The sequence below is a fragment of the Heterodontus francisci genome, chromosome 3, assembly GCF_036365525.1.
Source record: "Heterodontus francisci isolate sHetFra1 chromosome 3, sHetFra1.hap1, whole genome shotgun sequence".
Lineage (NCBI taxonomy): Eukaryota > Metazoa > Chordata > Chondrichthyes > Heterodontiformes > Heterodontidae > Heterodontus > Heterodontus francisci.
In genome coordinates this window covers 110,946,774-110,967,379 of record NC_090373.1, presented here as the reverse complement: position 1 = coordinate 110,967,379, position 20,606 = coordinate 110,946,774, and the positions used below count along the sequence as shown (strand labels likewise).

At 41.1% G+C, this 20,606-nt stretch overlaps 1 protein-coding gene across 9 annotated transcripts in view; it reads right to left on the bottom strand.

Moving 5' to 3' along the window:
- Positions 1-10,625: 10,625 nt before the first annotated feature.
- Positions 10,626-20,606, bottom strand: part of cep85l (centrosomal protein 85, like) — a 380,598-nt gene continuing 370,617 nt past the window's right edge. For all 9 annotated transcript variants that reach the window (XM_068025467.1, XM_068025473.1, XM_068025482.1 and 6 more), the window contains 2 exons: positions 19,956-20,178; positions 10,626-17,511 (listed from right to left, as the gene is read on the bottom strand). In XM_068025467.1, coding sequence (XP_067881568.1) covers positions 17,348-17,511; positions 19,956-20,178 — 387 coding nt within the window. In that variant the 3' untranslated portion in view covers positions 10,626-17,347. The remainder of the gene's footprint in view (positions 17,512-19,955; positions 20,179-20,606) is intronic.

Below are 20,606 nucleotides of genomic sequence, written 5' to 3'. Positions count from 1 at the left end.
GCACACGGCAGACAGGCACTAAGGGAATGCCCAAGGGTGATTTGTTTATTTTAGTATGCACTATGGCATGATTTGATTTATAAATTGGATTTGGAATGTGTATTTTCTGTTGGCTTTTATTTTTGTATAGTGAGAAAGAGGATGATGTCAGTGGCAGAGGCAAACTAAGGGGTGTGGAATTGTTGGTGAATGGAGAATTGGGATCGAGGTTTTTGGTATTGCTCATTAATTATCTTTTCATGTACAACCTGGTGCAGCAGGGGGCTGACTATGTTGCAATCTCCCTTCCTCTTGTTCGACCTCCTCTTCATCTGTCTCCTCCTTCTCTTGCTCCTGTTCCTCAGCTTCTCGCCAGAGAGGTAGTGGCAAGAGTTGTTCCTTCATGATGGCAACGTTGTGCAAAATGTAGCATACCACCATAAATCTTGAAACCCACTGAACTGAGTGCTGCAGGTCTCCTCCAGAGTGGTCCAGGCAGCAGAAGCATTGCTTGAGTATGGCAATGGTATGCTCTATCAGATTCCTTGTGGCAGCAGAGCTTTCATTGTGCATCTGCTGTGCACGTGTATGTAGGTTCCAGATCAGAGACATGAGTCATATCATTAGCAGATACCCCTTGTCACCCAGTAGCAACCCTTTGGTTTGCCATAGTGATTGAAATATAGCTGGTGCAAAGAATTGTTGGAGAATGAATGAATTGTGATTGCTGCCAAGATACCAGGCATTAACCTGCATAATGTGCTGCCCATGTTTGTACACTATCTGCACATTGAGGGAGTAGAACCCCTTTTGGTTCAGGTAAATGACCGCATTTATGTGAGGCACATGCAAGTGCATGCAGTCAATGGCACCCTGCAGAGTGGGTAAGCCTAAAAGCTGTGCAAGACCTCATGCCCACTCTGCCTGCTTGTCTTTTGGGAAGAGGAAATGAGGTTAAGTTGTCTCTTTTTTAATAGACAGCCTCAGTAACCTCCCTTATGCAACAGTGCACTGCAAATTGTGAGATCTTGTTTATAGCTCCAGCAGCAGCCTGGAAATAACCAGATGTATAAAAATTCAGAGCCCTGGTCACCTTCACAGTTATAGGCTATATTGTCCTCGTCTTCTCTGAGGTTGGACTTGTGGCTGCAGGAGTTGGAAGATTTCAGTCACATCCTCTTTAGTGAAGAGCAGACATCTCAAGCATTGGTCATTACTGATTGTCAGGTAGGACAATTGCTCCCTAAGCACCCTCTCTGGAGAGACCTTCTTAACCTACTCCTCCTCCCTCTTCTAGCAACCTGTCCTGCTTTGCTTCACCTCTGATCCTTCTCTCAGTTATTCTGTGTTCCAAGAGAAAAGCCTACTTCTGCACCCATGTGTTGAAGCAGCTGGTTTGTGCACAAGCCTTAAAGTCAGGAGCAAATCCTTCAGCTCCTGCTACCTCACTCCCTGCAAAATTTAGCAATTTTAAAGAACTGTACAAAACATCAAATATTTCCACAATAGTAGCAAGAACCTGTAGAAATCAATCAACACTCATCTGAAAACAGCTGATGGTCTCTTTAAATAGCACTGATAGGGGCCCTTCCTGCTGCTGAATGCCTGTTCAGCCATGCGTGATTAAGAGAGAACAGTGGCATCAAATCAGCATTACAAACTGATTGACATCATGATCTGCCTAGTCTACATATTTCTGGCAGACACTACCTATCCATGCGCTAACACCCTCACCAATGTGGCATGCAGCACAATTCACACAAGATGTGAGTGCGCATGCCGAATACCATTTTAGACATCTAAGGCCACAAATAGCATTCAGAAAATGGCATAATAAAATCAAAATACTGCACATGCTGGAAATCTGAAATAATTAGCACCACAGCCTCACAGCTCTAGTGACCTGGGTTCAGTTCTGGGTACTGCCTGTGCGGAGTTTTCAAGTTCTCCCTGTGACCGCGTGGGTTTCCGCCGGGTGCTCTGGTTTCCTCCCACAGCCAAAGACTTGCAGGTTGATAGGTAAATTGGCCATTGTAAATTGTCCCTAGTGTAGGTAGGTGATAGGAGAATGGTGGGGATGGGGTAGGGAATATGGGATTCATGTAGGATCAGTATAAATGGGTGGTTGTTGGTCGGCACAAACTCGGTGGGCCAAAGGGCCTGTTTCAGTGCTGTATCTCTAAATAAATAAAAATAAAAATAAATAAAAACAAGAAATGCTGGAAATACTCAGCAGGTCTGGCAGCATCTGTGGAGAGAGAAGCAGAATTAATGTTTCAGGTCAGTGACCCTTCATCAGAACTGGCAAAGGTTAGAAATATAATAGGTTTTAAGCAAATAAAGTGGGAGTGGGGCAAAAGATAACAAAAGTGAAGGTGTTGATAGGACAGGGTCACAGAGAATAACTGACCAGAAGGTCATGGAGCAAAGATAAACGGTATGTTAATGGTGTGTTGAAAGACAAAACATTAGTGCAGAAAGGGTGTTAATTGACAGAAAAATGAACAGCCCTGGCCCAAAGCACAAACATGAAAAAAATAGTGGACAGGCACTGGTAAGAAAAATGAATGATGAAATAAACTAAAATAAAAAACAAAAAATGGTGCTGTGCTGTGCATTTTGTGTTGTTCATCTTTAAACAACGTGCAATTTGAAAACAACTTCATTCAAAATGATTGCAAGAAATTTTGACGTCTGTATATATTTTTAGAAAATCTTATGATAATGATGAGCAAAACATTGATGGTGATTTAATTTAATTAAAATAACAGTTTTCCAGGACAATTTTGTACATGCTTGTACATACTGGAGTAGTACAGGTAAGCTTTTCTCAAGTTTACTGTTCAAAGAGAGATGTACTGAGATTGCCTATATGAACGCAGTAGTTGTTATGAAAGGACTTCATGGCTTACTTGCCAAACTATTATCTGTTTTGTATCGTCATAGAATCATAGAAGGAGGCCAGTTGGCCTATTGCACCGATGCGGCCTCTTTGAAAGAGCTATCCAATTGATAATAAAAGGTATTAAGAGATATGGGGCAAAGGTGGGTAAATGGAGTTAGGTCGCAAATCAGTCATGATGTCATTGAAAGGAAGAAGATACTCGAGAGGTTAAACTGTCTACTCCTATTCATATTTTCCTGTGTTCCCACTCCCCTGCTCTTTCCCCATGTCTCACAAATTTTTCTTTCCAAGTATATATTCGATTCCCTTTTGAAATTTCTGAGATAATCTGTTTCCCCTGCCAGTTAGGCAGTGCATTCCAGATCATAACAACTCGCTGCGTAAATAATTGCTCCTCATCTCCCCTCTGGCTCTTTTGCCAATTATTTTAAATTTGTGTTCTCTGGTTATCAACCTTTCCACCAATGGAAACAGTGGGTGGGATCTTTCCAGAAGTGGGGAGTTTTTCATATGGCCAGCATGCCTGGGTGGGAGGCCAGACTTAGTTTTTTTAGTTTTAGTTTTTCCCATGTGATATTGCCAGGGCCAGGCAATCAAGAGTCAGCAGGTGGGGGAAGCAGTCAATTAAGGAAGCGGGCAGGCCTTCCACACTGCCCACCCAATCAGAGACCTTGGCAGTGCCCACCGAGAGAGGTGGCCGCTGCTGAGGCAGCTCAGGCACCCTTGCAGGAGTGGAAGAGAGAGGTTTTTTTGCTAGCATCAGGCAGGCAGGCCCCAGTGCTTGGAGGGAAACCCCTCCAGCAGCAGCGTTGGGGTCGTGGGAGCAGCCTTCGCGCTCAAGGGCCCCTCCTTGGGCCATGGAGTCGCAGGGAGGCTGCTTCCTTGCAGCTGATGGCTTTCCACGCGGGGGTGGGCCACTCCGCTGCGGGATAAAATGCTGGCAGCCTGGGAAAATTACCCTTCGTTTGGGCCTTTAATTGTCTAAATTGGCTGCCCACCTCCAGTCGGCAGGCAGCCATGCCATTGTTGTTCTCACCACTGGAAAACCTCCCCGGTGTCGGGACTGTGACAGGGAGCCACTCTGACGCAGTTCCCTGGTATTTTAACGGCCCCTCCCCACCTGCCTCCTCGCCTACCACCCAGGGACCAGTAAAAGTCTACCCAGTGTTTCCATATCTACTGTATCAAAATCCTTCATAACTTTGAACACATTGATTAAATCTCCGCATAACCTTCTCTGCTCTAAACAGAACAATCCAGTTTGTCTAATCTCTCCATTTAGCTGAAGTCCTTCATCCCTGGAAATTTCCTCTGTACCCTCTCCAAGGTCTACACATCCTTCCTATAGCACGCTGCCTAGAATTGAACACAGTACGCCAACTAGTGATTTATAAAGATTTAGCATAACTTCTTAACCTATATATAACTTCCAGAGGAGGACATGTAAAGCTGCAGAGGGATTTTATTTGATTGAGATACCTAGGTGATGGGTCATGGCATACAGTGCAGGGCACTACCAAAATTAATAAGAGGTAAGAAGTTGAATTAGGAAGTAGCAATAGGTAACGCCAGCATGAGTTTCAAAAGACTTTAGCTTGTAAGATTAAAGGAGTACTGTGGGAATCAAAGATTCTTACTCTTTTGATATTCTGGGAAATAACATGTTTGAGAACTCCATCATTAAGAAGGAAGGAGAGGAGATGCATCTAACATTGAAGCATAAGTAACTTCTTTCAGTTATTCATGGTTCTGAGTGGATCTGCTTATCCCCACCAGTTTCACAATAAGCTGTAGTTAAACTGTGCTCCATTGTGAAAGAAATCAGTCACTTCTGAGTTTCACTTCATCTCCATGGCACAGTGGCGCAGTGGTTAGCACTGCAGCCTCACAGCTCCAGGGACCCGGGTTTGATCCTGGGTACTGCCTGTGCGGAGTTTGCAAGTTCTCCCTGTGTCTGCGTGGGTTTCCTCCGGGTGCTCCGGTTTCCTCCCACATGCCAAAGACTTGCAGGTTGATAGGTTAATTGGCCATTATAAATTGCCCCTAGTATAGGTAGGTGGTAGGGAAATATATAGGGACAGGTGGGGATGTGATAGGAATACGGGATTAGTGTAGGATTAATATAAATGGGTGGTTGATGGTCGGCACAGACTCGGTGGGCCGAAGGGCCTGTTAAAGTGCTGTATCTCTAAACTAAACTAAACTTTACTCCAATGCCAAATAGCGGAGATAATAGACTTTACATTATATTTACTGGTTTTACCACCTAGGAATCATCAAATGGGCAAACAACACTTTCTGAATTGATATACCTGGCTTTAACTCAGATCTATTAAATCTGCAATTTCCTACCAGTTTCAAATTAACTTTGTTATATTTACTTTCATTAATCATTTCAAGGTCCAAACACTGTGACAGAAAATATTAGAGCACTGCAGGGCAATGGGTTAGAAAAACATTTACAGAAATATGTCTGAGACCAACTCTATGATTTTCTTCTTTCAATTTCTTTTTTCATAACTCTAATGCTTTATTTAAACAATAAAAATGAGCACAAGTTAACAAGCTGTGAAATAACCTTGTGGAGAGCAGGAAATCAACCTGTCTCACTGATAGTTTTTTCTGCCTTGCCCAGTTTACTATGATGGTCATTGCTACTAGTCAATACTCATCAACCAGCCTATATTTCCCACACACACTTCTCTTCCCTGCATGGTTTTGACAATCATGATTGCTTGTCCCTTAGTTGTTATGGACTTGACTGGGGGAAAATAAGATAATTGTGTCAGGGTCAAGCGTTCCGAAGAAGGGTCACTGACCCGAAACGTTAACTCTGCTTCTCTTTCCACAGATGCTGCCAGACCTGCTGAGTGAATCCAGCATTTCTTGTTTTTGTTTCAGATTTCCAGCATCCGCAGTATTTTGCTTTTATTTTATTATATATGGTGTTGTGAGTTTGTTTTATTTGTTTATGGGATGTGGGTGTCACTGACAAGGCCTGCATTTATTACCCATCCTCAATTATCCTTGAGAAGGTAGTGAGTGGTGAGCAGCCTTCTTTAACCACTGCAGACCATCTGGGGAAGGCTGTTAGGGAGGGAGTTCCAGGATTTTGACCCAGAGATGATGAAGGATCAGTGGTATTTTTCTAAGACTGAATAGTGAGGACTTGGAAGGGAACTTGCAGCTGGTGGTGTTTCTAAGCACCTGCTGTGCTTGTCCATTAAGGTAAAGTTTGCGGGTTTGGAAGATGCTGTTGAAGGAGACTTGGTGAGTTGCTACAGTGCATCTTGTAGATAGTACACACTGCAGCCATGGTGCATTCGTAGTGGAGGGAGTGAATGTTTAAGGTGGAGGGGGGTGCTAATCAAGCAGTCTGCTTTGTCCTGGGTGGTGTTGAGCTTCTTGTGTTGTTAGAGCTGCAAGTGGAGAGTATTCCATCACATTCCTAACTTGTGCCTTGTAGACGGTGGAAAGTCAGGAGGTAAGACATCTGTTGCAGAATATGCAGCCTCTGACCTGCCTTTGTAGCCACAGTTATATATGACTAGTCCAGTTAAGTTTCTGGTCAATGGTAACTCCCAGGATGTTGATGGCGGGGGATTCAGTGATGGTAATGTTGTTAAATGTCAAGAGAAGGTGGCTAGACTCTCTGCTGCTGGAGATGGTCATTGCCTGGCACTTTTGTGGCACGAATGTTACTTGCCACTTATCAGCTCAAGCCTGAATGATGTTCAGGTCTTGCTCCATGTGGACATGGACCCCTTCATTATCTGAGGAGTTGTGAATGGAACTAAACACTGCAATCATCAGCAGACATCCCCACTTCTGACCTTATGATGGAGGGAAGGTCATTGATGAAGCAGCTGAAAATGGTTGTGCCTAAATCATTGCCCTGAGGAATTCCTGCAGTGATGTCCTGGAGCTGAGATGATTGACTTTGAACAACCACAGTCATCTTCCCTTGGGCTAGGTATGACTCCAGCCAGTGCAGAGTTTTGCACTTGATCCCCATTGTCTTCAATTTTACAAGGGCTCATTGATATCAGACTCTGTCAAATGCTGCCTTGATGTCAAGAGCAATCACTCTCACTTCATCCCTGGAATTCAATGCCTTTTTCCATCTTTGGATCAATGTTGTAATGAGGTCCGGAACTGAGTGGTCCTGGAAGAATCCAAACTGAACCTCTATCATCACTATTCTACAAGAAATATTAATCTTAAGTCCTGTGAGTTGCAAGATTGCAAGATTGCAATAAAAGTACTGGCAATCTTCCATGAACTTCAGGAGATGCATAATATAATTAATTTTCAGGGAGCAATGACAAGACTTTAATTTAATTGACAGGCTGAGATAATGCCTGAAAAGGAGACGATGAAGTCTGAGTGATTTAGAATCATCATCTGAACTCCAAGCTTAGAATAGAAACTTAAAATCACATTTTAGTGTCTTATTATTTATAGTAGACATTATTTCAGTTATTAAGTAAGGAGTTTTCTTTTATTTATGGTCACTTTTGACTGTCAGTGCATTCCACACCATTGATATGAAATGACTTCATATACAGTATCAAACAGCAGACACTAAACCACCACCATTAAGTGTGACAAATTTTATGACTTCTTCACTGTTCTAGTCACCTTTATAATTGCAGGAATAAGGGCTTGTGTAATTCCATGAACCACAACCCTTAGATGGTTCATATGTGGTCATTCCTGTAGCATAGTGGCACACTGGCCCTAAAATGTTAGGGGGATTTTCCCAATCTACAGAGTCCACTGGGTTCATGGAACAGACTGAAGACTGCAAGGTGGGGTCAAGTTAAGAAATATAACCTACACCCCACCCTCCGACGCTGCCCTGCCTACCCACAATGATAAACAGATGGAATTGGGATATTCTGATCTTCATTGACAGGTGGGAATCCTGATCACCATGGCAACAGATGCAGTTGCAAGTCTTAGGCCTGCAGCTGGCACTGATTTAGATGGTTCAGGAGATGAAATCTCTATGATATTTAGACTGGGCTATTCGGGGTGTGCTGATCCTGTCTTCCCTTTATCTTCCCTTTAATCTCTTATTATATTTATTATAGTTTTATTTATTTATACTTTATGAGTCGGGAATTAAAGAGGAGGCGGTGGCCCCGTCCACCAGCTGGAATGTCGGGTGCGAGCCCACCCCCACCGACCCTGGAAGCCACGAGGCTATTTTGTGTGGTTCAGGCAATTAATTTCCCAAGGTCATGGCTCCACCCCTCAGAGGCAGGAAGTCCTGCCTCCAAGAACTGCCAGCCAATCCAGCAAGCCCTGGACCCAGCCAGCAATGGAGGCCGGACAAAAAGGTAAGATGGGTCGGGGCTTGCGGGGGACAATGAGCCAGGCTGCAGCAAGGGGGTGGGGATCTTGATCATAAGGGTAAGGGGAGGGGTCTTCCAGTGGGGTCGGCCGGTGCTGCTAGGCCTCCAGCCCGCAAGGAGGCCACCAGGTTTAATTGGCCTCAATTGGCCTTAGGGTGGGTGGGCGGACCGGCCACCATCTTCCTCACCGTTGGTAAAATACCAGAAGTGGCAGGTGGGCGATGGGCATGGCACCCTCTGCTGTCCCACCTCTCATGCACACTGGAGGTGCGATAATACAAGCTAGAGACTAACTCTGAAGAATTATGCAAAACTGACTTTGTCTTTTAAAAAGATGAACAATGGTCTAAAATGGCTACTGAAGTAAAAGGGATTGGCATTTTGTGTATCCAAACTGCTGGACAAAGAGACAGGTCAAATCTTCAAAGTTAAGAGGTGCCAATTGCGCCCCATCCTAAAAACATTCCAGAATTGAATGTCTTCTTCTGAAACAAAGAAGGTGTGAAGTAGTCATGTCCTAGGCCATTGTGCAATCATCATGGGGAAGAGATGAGAACGTCTCCTGCAAGAGGTGAGAGGTGACACAGTTTTACCTTACTATAAGAGAGCAAGAGAGAGAGAAGCAATGTCCTAACAGCTTGTGTTACAGCCAAGCCAGAAGGCATGTGACCTGCTGCAGAATCCTACATCTACATTATACAGCAGTGAGGACTAGAAGTTACCAACCATCTTCAACTGAACCTTCAATCAAGAGAGAAAACTGCAATCATCTGAGGCCTGCACCCATCGAGGACTTGATTTCCAAGAGAATGCAACAGGTTTATCATGACCTCCTGCCACTAAAAGTCACTTTCCTTTTTCCCCTTCTCTGTCTGTCTCTTATGCGTGTGTGTATGTATGTGTATTTGTCCTACTCTTTTGATAGTTATTCTCTTTATACCTGATGTAAAATCTATTTGAGGTTTATTTCCCTACTAATTTTCTATTTAGCCATTTGGGTTGCACTTTGACAAGATTTTACTCACTAAGCTACTAAATAGGTTCACTGGGAATGGTGGAAATATCCCGGGTTGGATAAGAAATCAGTGGCACTCTTATAGGAAAACTGTATTGTTAAATACAGTGGGTCTGCTTGGGGGCCACCTACCAGTAGATTCTGCTTTCTATAACCTTTTTAATGATTCAGACAATGGAGAAATTGCTTGCAAATTTAGGACCTTAGATGAGATTAAACAATTGCAATCAGATCTGGATATGATGGAGGAACATACAAAAATGGTGGACAAGTAAAGACCAACTGAGCACCAGGATGCCATTGACCCCCCCCCCCCCCCCCCCACCACCCCCCTGCTCCCCACTCACTAACAGCCACACAATCTCCTGGTAGAGGCAAAAAAAAACTGAGGCCAATTCAGGGAAGAAAGAAACCTGGCAGGAAAAAGATCTGTAAAAAGAAAAAAATCCTGACATCTAGCCTAATGCTATGTTTATGTAACCTATGAATATGTCCCATGGATCTCTTTAACAAATCTAACTCAAATAGCTATGGCGTCAGCCTTGGATCAGTTGGTAGCCCTCTTGCCTCTGAGTCAGTAGGTTATGAGTTCACTCCAGAGACTTGTGCACATAATCTAGGCTGACTCTTCGATGCAGCACTGTTATGGTAACCCAGATCTAAGATGCATCCCATTCAGTTTGTTAGAATATAGAATGACTGCTCAGCGATACTTAGTTTGCTTTACCTCTTTCATGCTGTCTTCATGATATTTGTGGTCTAACATTAGAGTAATAAAATAGTATTGCTGCTTTGATTATAATTTATTGTCAATCTTCAAAGGATATAAAAATGTAAAAACCCAAACTATTATAATTGCTGTGATGTTCTGGGGACCTCTCTTTCTTTTCTACAGTTTCTATCTTCTGTAATATATTATCATTAGATGTTCAAGAAAGAAAATAGCAAAAGACACAAGTAAAAAATATTGAAAAACCCAGAAAACAAACAGAAAAAATACTGAACTAAATGTTAAGGGGAAATAAGAGCAAAATAAGAATATGCAAAATAATTGAAGTCTGAGTTAAATAAATAAATTTGATAAAGACTTGTGAAAGTCATCATTTTAGTATCTATTTGCTGTCTGTGATACTCCATGAAAATGTGTTTGACAGTCTGTGTGTGGGATGGTCACATGGATAACGTGTTGTGAGGTCTAGCACCTTCCAATCTGCTGTCAATGTGTAAATCATAATGAAGCTGTAGCTGGTTGATAAATAAAATATTTTGTAAAATTGCAGCAATGTTCATTTTGTGAGAAACCAACTCATCTTTTTCACAGAACTTTAATTTTATTATATAAAAAACTTTATTGTATTTCTGTACATATAAAAACAAAACATTTTCAAAGTGGAAAAATAGTAGCCATCACCATATTTACAAAATGTAACATAAATAGAACTTTGGCATAAAATATCTAGCTGTAAACTTATGTTTAAAAACAGTAGAAACAGAGGCAAAATATCCTTTCAAAGTGCTAGTTCGCAGTTTCTTTATTGTACAGTAAGATCTTTGTATAAGGCCCTGTCCCTAAAGTTCTTCCCTTTCATATAGATAGATATAAAACTAAAAGCAACAGGGAAAATTCATTGCAAAGCATGTGACACAGTCAGAGTAACCGCAGCTCCCATGTTATGAAGTGCATAGTTTACAGTTTGAATTTGCCTGTATTTAAGTAAGTTTGACACAGTTACAATTGGAGGGGGGGGGGGGGGGCGGTATGCACAGCAGCAACAGGGGGTGGGGAATGTTATGCACAGTTACAATGGGGGGAGAACAAGTGAGAGGTAGAGATGACATTGCTTCAGAATATAATAATTTACTTATACCCTGCATTGCACTAATTAAGTATTTTTTTCTCCCTTCTGTCAGGTCAGGTAAACTCAGATGACAGAGCAGCTGGGAGGTGTGTACCAAGTTTTTAGGTGATGCACAAAACTTGTTTAACTGTAAAATATTAGTGAATGGTTATTTCCAAAAAAAAAATCCAAAATGTAACATAAGAGTTAACTCATTTTTCCAGGTCATCCTATGGCTCTGTGGATAAATGGACTACCTGATATGGTATTGAGCCATGCATAATAGGAAAGTTCAAGGTTTGAGCTGTTAGTTGACCTCAGGGCAGCATGGAGGTGCTAAAATTGGCCTCAGTGTCCCCAGGTCCGGAAGAGAGAAAATCAAGCCTGGACCTGTTCAGTGACTCCTGCAGGAAAGAACACACAGGTGCATGTCAGATGAGGATGGATTCAGACTCAAAAGTGATTTCCCCAGAGAGAGGCCTCTTGGGTTCAGCACTGAAGAGTTGCTGACATCCAGTATGAATCATTGCCCTCCAGGGACAAAGGTGAACAGGTGAAACTGGGGGAAAAAACCTAATTAGTGCCATGAAGAGTTTCAGCAGATGACTGTATTTTGAAGCATACGATGCACTGATTTGGAGTTTAAGGGAGTGAACCAGCTATGTCAGATTTTCTGCTTAAAAATGTACGAAAGCAGTGGTAGATGTGGGAAAAGCACTGGCATCGTGCCAAGCAAAGAGAATACATTAGATTTGATAGGGGTAAGATTTCTTCAATACAATAGGTGTAACAAAATCAGAAACCTTTCTTTAAAAAAAGCCTTATAATTTTATTAGAACTAGCATACAGCAGAAATCTCACTTATGTTATCAGTAGCCTCCAAGAAAACAAAGCTCATACTGCAGAGAAGTGGCAAAACTAGTGAGGTTGATATTGTTTGTCTCTCAGGCATTAATGGTGGTGTGGAGTCAAGTGGTAATATTAGGAAGAGTGGTATTATGTTGGGAAAGGTGATCTTAATGAAGACAATGCCAACTTTGGGAAGCTGAACAGACATATTGAGGAGCGTTGCATCAGTAGCTGTTAGGAAGGTGATGACATCATTGGAGAGGGACAGAGCACTGTGGGAACTTACCTACAATAGGACCAGTTAGAATCAGCACTTGATGTCAAAATGACTCATTTTTTTCAATAAGTACTGCAAAGTTTGTAATTATCTATTACACATTTTTTATATATTGTTGTTATATAAGTGCCAGTGTGTACAATGTAGGGGGAGAGAAAGGGAAAAACTCATCTGGTCAGTCAGTTAACACAATCAGGTGCTACAAATAATAAACTACCATTATGCAGTAAGAACATTTTCAGTTATTACATACACACTCTAGTAGCTTATTGCAATACATTGTATGAATTCCATGGTAAAAAAAAATGTCAAAGACTCCATACCAAATCCAGTTAACACTATAAAATTAGAAAGCGTGAGAGTTTTATATGGACTCATATTCCAGAAACCCTCTTGTGGAATTTGTTTACAAAATAACAATAGCTCGGAATGAAGGTAATACAATTATATTCATGTCTTGCGCTCTGCTTATTTTACTTCACAATTCACCTCATTCTAAAGAAAAAAACACATGCACAACTATTACAAAAAACACTCCATCAAAAATGTTAATATGCTCCACTAAATGAAAAAGTATTACAGCAGTGATCGCGGAAGAACCAATTAATTATTAGCACTAAAGCCACAGGCATAATCAATTTCCACACTCAATGGCACACAGTGGCACAATACATTGTTGCATCAACACATGGTACCACAAAATTTGATGTTTTATACTATGCTGAGCTCCCAGTCTTATCAATGATTCTGTGCGGAAGCTCTCACTAGATACCAGGTGCCTTCTTATAGAGGAAGAGACAATCAGACTGTTATCCTTGGGCTGTTTTCAACTACTTTCTATCAGTTCCTTGGAATAAGGATTGATGAGCATCTGTCCTCCCACTTGCCCTGCACCACTGTGTGGCCTGGGAAAATAATGATATTTTGAAAACATGGTTATGCTTTACACATTTGCTGAAATGCAAGGTCGTTATTTCTTGAAGATAGTACTAATTTTGTATTTAGAGGATGTTTCTGGACCACAAAGATCTGGCATTCTGTATAAATTTTGGATCAAAAATCTACCTGGAACTGAATTCCACCACTCCTCAGCTGCCTTAAGTGGCCTCTGTATGAAAATTAATGAGGCGGACCAATTTAAAATAGCAGAGTTGTTAGGAATTAAATTCTCAAATGACTTCAAATGTATGTCCATACTGTTTGCAGTTAAACTAATTACTATTGTTGTGCACAATTTATTTTAAAAATGGAAAACTTGATTATCTCACCGGTGATCTAACAGGTCTGCCCTTGACCTCAGGTGACAGGCTGCTACAGTGCACCTCTCATTTGATTTAGCTCTGATGCAACTTTCACTGCTTATATTAAGTCTAATTCTGAAATAACTATCATGTCCGTCCTCTGAGATGAAACCTTTATTAGACATACTGCAATCTTCTTAACTGCTGACAGTAAACTTCTTTATTCAATTATTATCTATAGTAATTATGAGGGCAAACAGAAAGTAGTCATTAGGAGATTTTATATCGACCTAGTTATACATCTCAGTTCCTTGTTTCCTTTTCCACAGGACAATTGAACTGATAGCTGTTAGCTGCAAAAAATCTTTTCTATTAGACTGCAACTATAACCAGTAAAACAAAAGTACTTATTTAAACCACAGAGGTTTCATGAACCAGTAAAAGAGCTGAAATAATATGGTGAATTCTGTCCCCTTTTGGTTTTTACAGGGAGACAGCTAAAGATTGAAACTGTTTTTACTGCATGTTTGGTGACAGTAGTAAATATTTTCTGTTACACAGAACCCCAAGTTTCCTCAGCGGCATTGCTTTACCAATAAAATCACAACTTTCAACCTTTTGGTGGCAAATATTCATAAAAAGAGTTTAATAAAATACTTCCTGCGCAGGGAGAGTAAAAAATCAAAAAGGTTTGCAAATATCATCGGGAATTCTTCCGATTGACTGTAACTCTGATGGAAGCCCTGATTAGACATAAAGAGGGTTTCTGCTGATCTGCACCAAAGTTACGGTGGCTGATAGGAGGAACACCCCCACCCTCAGCCAGGAAGTTACTGGTATAACTATCATTTTTGTCATGCTGATGACTTGTGCAATAGACTTGATTTTTTTGACATGCTTGCAAACAAATGACTAAATTATTTGCTGAACATGCAAGATGGTACTGCTTTAAAAGTGAATCCTTTGTTGTACTTGATCAGATTTCCATTGTTTACACACTTTCAACCCAGACTGCTCAGATAAATTACCAGATTATATTTTATGTGGGTCTCATAAAATCCCATGGAAGTTGGTCAAATTGTAATAGATCCCAGTCTAGAACTAGGGGTCACTGTTTAAAAATAGGGGGTCGACCATTCAAGAGAGAGATGAGAAGTTTTTTCTCTCAGAGGGTCGTGAGTCTTTGGAATTCTCTTCCTCAAAAGGCAGTGTAAGCAGAGTCTTTGAATATTTTTATGGCAGAGGTAGATAGATTCTTGATAAGCAAGGGGGTGAAAAGTTATCAGGGGTAGGTGGAAATGTGGAGTAATCAGTTCAGTCATGAACTTATTGAATAGTGGAGCAGTCTCGAGGGGCCGAGTGGCCTACTCCTGCTCCTAATTCGTATCCTTTGAATCTTTGAGGGGATAAATCTAAACTTAGGATTTGAGAAATGTGGATGTGAATCAGTGTGCCATATTATAATAGGCTAAACTGGCTGCGTGACAAGTAAACTCTGACAAATTTCAAATTGCTATTTTTTTTTTATTCGTTCATAGGATGTGAGCATCGCTGACAAGGCCAGCATTTGTTGCCCATCCCTAATTGCCTTTGAGAAGATGGTGGTGAGTTGCCTCTTGAACTGCTGCAGTCCATCTGGTGCGGGTATACCCACAGTGCTGTTAGGAAGGGAGTTCCAGGATTTTGATCCAGCAACAGTGAAGGAACGGCGATATAGTTCCAAGTCAGGATGGTGTGTGACATGGATGGGAACTTGCTGGTGGTGGTGTTCCCATACATCTGCTGCCCATGTCTTTTTAGGTGGAAGAGGTTGCTGGTTTGGAAGGTGCTGTTGAAGGAGCCTTGGTGCAGCGCATCTTGTATATGGTACACACTGTCGCCACTGTGCGTCAGTGGTGGAGGGAGTGAAAGTTTAAGTTGGTGGATGGGGTCCCGCTCAAGTGGACTGCTTTGTCCTGAATGGTGTTGAGCTTCTTGGGTATTGTTGGAGCTGCTGTCATGCAGGCAAGTGGAGAGTATTCCATCACACTCCTGACTTGGTGGACAGGTTTTGGGGAGTCAGGAGGTGAATTACTTGCCTCAGAATTCCCAGTCTTTCACTAGTTCTTGTAGCCACAGTATTTATGTGGCTGGTACAGTTCAGTTTCTGGTCAATGGTAATCCCCAGGATGTTGACAGTGGGGGATTCAGCGATGGCAATTCCATTGAATGTCAGGGGGAGATAGTTAGATTCTCTCTTGTTGGACATGGTCATTGTCTGGCACCTTTGTGGCGTGAATGTTACTTACCACTTATCAGCTCAAGCCTGAATGTTGTCCAGGTCTTGCTGCATATGGACACGGGACTGCTTCAGTATCTGAGGAGTTGCGAACGGTACTGAACATTGTCCAATCATCAGCCAACTCATCCCCACCTCTGACCCTATGATAGACAGAAGGTCATTGATGAAGCAGCTGAAGATAATTGGACCTAGGACGCTACCCTGATGAACTCCTGCAGTGATGCCCTGGGGCTGAGATGAGTGACCTCCAACAACCACAACCATCTTCCTTTGCGCTATGTATGACTCCAACCAGCAGAGAGTTTTCCCCCTGAGAATAGCTGTGATGTAATGAGCAATTAGCAAATAGCCAGATACAATTGTTCATCTTTAATGATCTGTGGATTCTTGCTGTTGTCTTGATTTATTCTCTTTTTTCCCCACTAACGTTCCGTCTGAGTTCTGGCCATAATAGTTTATAGTGTGCTCCAAATTTGAGTGTATAGTGCAAATTTGCCTGTAATTCAGCTTTGACTGTAAGATCATGATTATGTTTCTGAAATAGGAGTACAATTCTGGTAAAGGTGAAAGTGATCTTCCCAGAGTTATTTAGGAAATATTGATACAGAAAATGGAGTTTGGGCATGCAATTAAGCTTGAGAATGGTCCTGTAAATCTAAATTTAGACCTGTGTACTGGAACTCAAAATAATAATTGCCACCTGTGTAAAGCACTTTAAGTTGCATTTTATCAGTAATGACCAGCAATGCTAATACTGTTCACAGCCCACATCCATCTGAATGGGAGAAAATAAGAAGCATTCAAATAGATAGTAAATTATTCACTTCCTATTCAAGTATTTTTTCCAATTTTTCACCCCTTCTGTTAGGAAGCAGATGTTTCATTCTATGGGACAGTCCTAAAGTCATCTGCCAACCTTTTGTACCTTTCCTGTTTGGGTGTTCTTCCTGCGTAAACCTTGACAGTGAATATTATCAGTGATTCACCCACAGTGGAGGAGAGCAGAACATCACAGCCAAGCTTAACATCTGAACGTAAGCACTTTCCAACTGGATAACAATCAGGAGCAGGAACCCTGGTTAATTTTTCCTTTGTCAGTTCAGGGTCGCTGAGGTAAATTGTAAAGCTTCTATCTCAACAAAACTTGGCATCAAATCATAAAGCTTCCTGGTGAGTAGAGTTAGGTTTCACATCAGATTGCATGTTTGCCAATTAAGCCCTTAAGTTTAGAGTAAAACACATTAATCTTAACATGTCTTATAACCAATGCAAATCTATTCAGTATTGTCACCAGATTCAAATGAGAAAAAAAACTTCCCTCTACCAAAGAAAATAGTTTTAATTTAAATCATATTTGTTGCAGGTGGCTCTATATTCAGTAGTTTTCAATGAAAAAATAAGAACTAACTGGGAAAAAATGTTCATACGTTCCATATTATTCTATAACAACATCTTTCAGTAAAACAGAAAAGTTTCATTTGTGGCTCATTCTTTCAGATGTAAGCTACAACTTTGCTTTATGGCTCTTTAATAGAAAAGCACAGGACTGTAACAAAGCAGCATTACAGTCAATGCTCTTATTGCTGCAAGATAAACACACTGTCACTGAGTAATACAGTTGTCACCCATATCCTGAGCATATCGATCTGATATTATGGTCCTTAATTCATCAATATCTTTCCGTAATTGACAAACATCAGTTAGCTTCTTCGCAAGTAATTCTCCACTATGGTAATTCTCTCCTTCATCGCTTGAACAGTGCAGAGCTGTTAACGAAGCAGAGAAAACATTTGTTACGATAGAAATCTTGTCACAAGGGGTAGATTTTCTTATGTGCGCTATTTTAGAGAAAAGGTAATTGTGTGTGTAAGTGTTGTTTCCCACATTTTTCCTATTATTTTGCTAAGTGGCGAACAGAGGGAAATTTATCTTTGAGCAAAGATTTAAGGTATTTGTCAAAAGAGCCAGGATGACCAGAGAAAAATAAATTTATGCAGCAAGTTGTTATGATCTAGAATACACTGCTTACAAGGATGGGAGAAGCAGATTCAATTTCAAAAGGGAATTAGATAAATACTTGAATGGAAAATGTACAGGGTTATAGGGAAAGGGCAGGGGAGTGGAACAAATTAAATAGTTTTTTTCAAATGACTGGCACAGGCATGGTGGGTTGAATGGTCTCTTTCTATGCTGTCTCATTCTATGAATCTATGGTTCTGTATTAGATATCCCTCCCTCGATTAGCACCAATATTGTTTTGACTTGCAAATATGTTATAAAGTGATATTGTCCTCAGTTTTTTGGTGGGTGTCGGGGGCAGTGAATCTGTGTGCTAATCAAGAGTATGGGGAATGGAATATGTTTTCTTTGTTTGCACCCAGCCTCAGAAGTAAGCACTCTAAGGGTAAAGCATCTACTACTCTGCCTAGCATTGTGAATTAATCTAAAACAGACAAGCCCCATCTACTGCACAAGTGTTACATTTGTCTTTACTATAGTGCTAAACCCTACAGACAATGTTAGACTGCCTATTAGTGTGCGAGTTATGGGTAAATCAATTGAGTTGATCATCTCACAAAGGATCCATTTTAGCATCAGCCTGCAATGGAGTCATGCCAAGTCCCAGAGGTGTAAGAATGAGGTGCTGATCCATAACTGAATAAAATCATCACAAGTGAAACCAAGGAAAATGAAAATATATTCGTCCATGTCCCATTGAATGGCATAAAGAGATAGAGCTGATGGGGTGACTATTCTCACACGATTCCAGGGTGTGTACCGGAATAGGCCTGAAAGCATCACCATGGCCCCAACATGCACACAGCACTTGAAAGGCATTTAAAATTGAGGGACTAAAATGGAACTGCAATGGCTACTGGCTTCAGAGCCTCGCAGCTGCTATTCAGAAACAGTTTCCCACCCTTCTGATCCTCTCAGAAGTGAAGGAGTTTGCAAATCCTCTGACCTGAGTTATCTTAGTGTAACCACAAAGAACCACTTTTAATAAGCACTTCTCAGGATCCATCCAAAAGCTAAGAAAATGTGGTGAGAGTAGTGCTGATGTCACTTCTGCCTTATTAGTGTGTATTATAAATATTTTTGTCTCTTCCAAATTGTTGAATGGACATAAAATTGGCAAATAAATTTCAATATAGATAAGTGGGTGGTGCTACATTTTGGTAAGAAAAATAGGAAGGCAAATATTCCTTGGAATATGAGGCTAAGGATAAAACAACAAAGGGTTCTGAGGGTACAGATAAATAAATCATTCAAAATAGTGACACAGGTTAATAAGAACATAAAGCGAACAATGCACTGGGGTTCATTACGAGAGGAATAGAAATGAAAAGCAAAGAAATTATGTTAAACTAGTATAAAACCTTGGTTAGACCACAGAGTATTGTACACAGTTCTGGGTTCCATATTATTAAAAGGATATAAAGGTACCAAGGAAGGTGCAACAAAGATTTACAAGGACGATACCAGAACTGCAAAGTTATAATTATCAGGGAAGATTGTACGGACTGGGGTTACTTTCTCTAGAAAAGGGGTGACCTGATAGAGGTCTTTAAAATTATGAAGAGGTTTGACAAGTAGGCACGGAGAAATGCTTGCACATGTGGGTGAAACCAATATTAGGGTCCAAAATTATAATATAGTCACTAATAAAGTTAATAGGGAATTCAGGAGAAACTTCTTTAGAATTTGGAACTTGCTCTCCTAAGAAGTAGTTGAGTTCAATAGCATAGATGCATTAAAGGGGAAGCTAGAAAATTACGTGAGGGAGAAAGGCATAGAAGGTTAGATCATGTAGGGTTGGAGGAAGCTTGTGTTGGGCCAATGGTTATAAATTCTATGCTGTAAATTCTGTGTAAATATATGTAATTTCAGTTGCTCTTTGCCCCCACTCAGGATTGTTCCAGGAAATGTATGTGAAGTGCAAAGATGTCCAAGGATCTTCACCTTTTTTCTTGTGCTTTTCACTCTTGAAATAGGTCTACCTGGGACACATTTAACTATAAATAATAATAGAAAATCAAAGCATGATACAAAAGTAAGGACTTCAAATGGTGACTGAATTATGCCAACATGTCCTGGTCTAATTATCTTCTGTCCTCTACCCTTGAATCTCCTAAAAACTACCCTCAGTCTTGACTCCCTGTCTTCAAACCTACAGGAGGTCGACGAGTAAGTTCAAATGTATACTTACATTGTATTCCAAGTAACAGCGAAAGGTTTGGCTCCTTGCCCTGTGCCCTCTGAGTAAGAATATTGCATAGTGCACGCAGGTCATGCAGACAGTAGGACATTTCCTTCAGTAGCTTTTGGATGGCTGGTGTCTCTTCCCCTGAGGATTGCTTGGGCATCTCTGAGTCCTGCGGTGGTTCATCAAAGGTTGAATTTTCCGACAGTCTTTGGTTCTTTGATGAAAACTTCAAAGATAAGAAAAGTTATATTATATAGAAATTACACCACAGAAAGTCATTCAACCAATTGTACCCATGCTGCTACTGGCTCTTCAATTGCAACTGTTTAAATTTCCTTTTTTAATTCATTCATGGGATATGAGCATCACTGGCTAGGCCAGCATTTATTGTCCATCCCTAATTGCCCTTGAGAAGGTAGTGGTGAGCCACCTTCTTGAACCGCAGCAGTCTGTGTGGGGTAGGTACACCCACAGTGCTGTCAGGCAGGGAGGGAGCTCAAGGATTTTGACCCAGTGACAGTTAAGGAGCTGTGATATATTTCCAAGTCAGGATGATGTGTGACTTGGAGGGGAACTTGGAGCTGGTGGTGTTCCTATGTACCTGCTGCCCTTATTCTTCTATGGGGTAGAGGTCAGGGATTTGAAAGGTGCTGT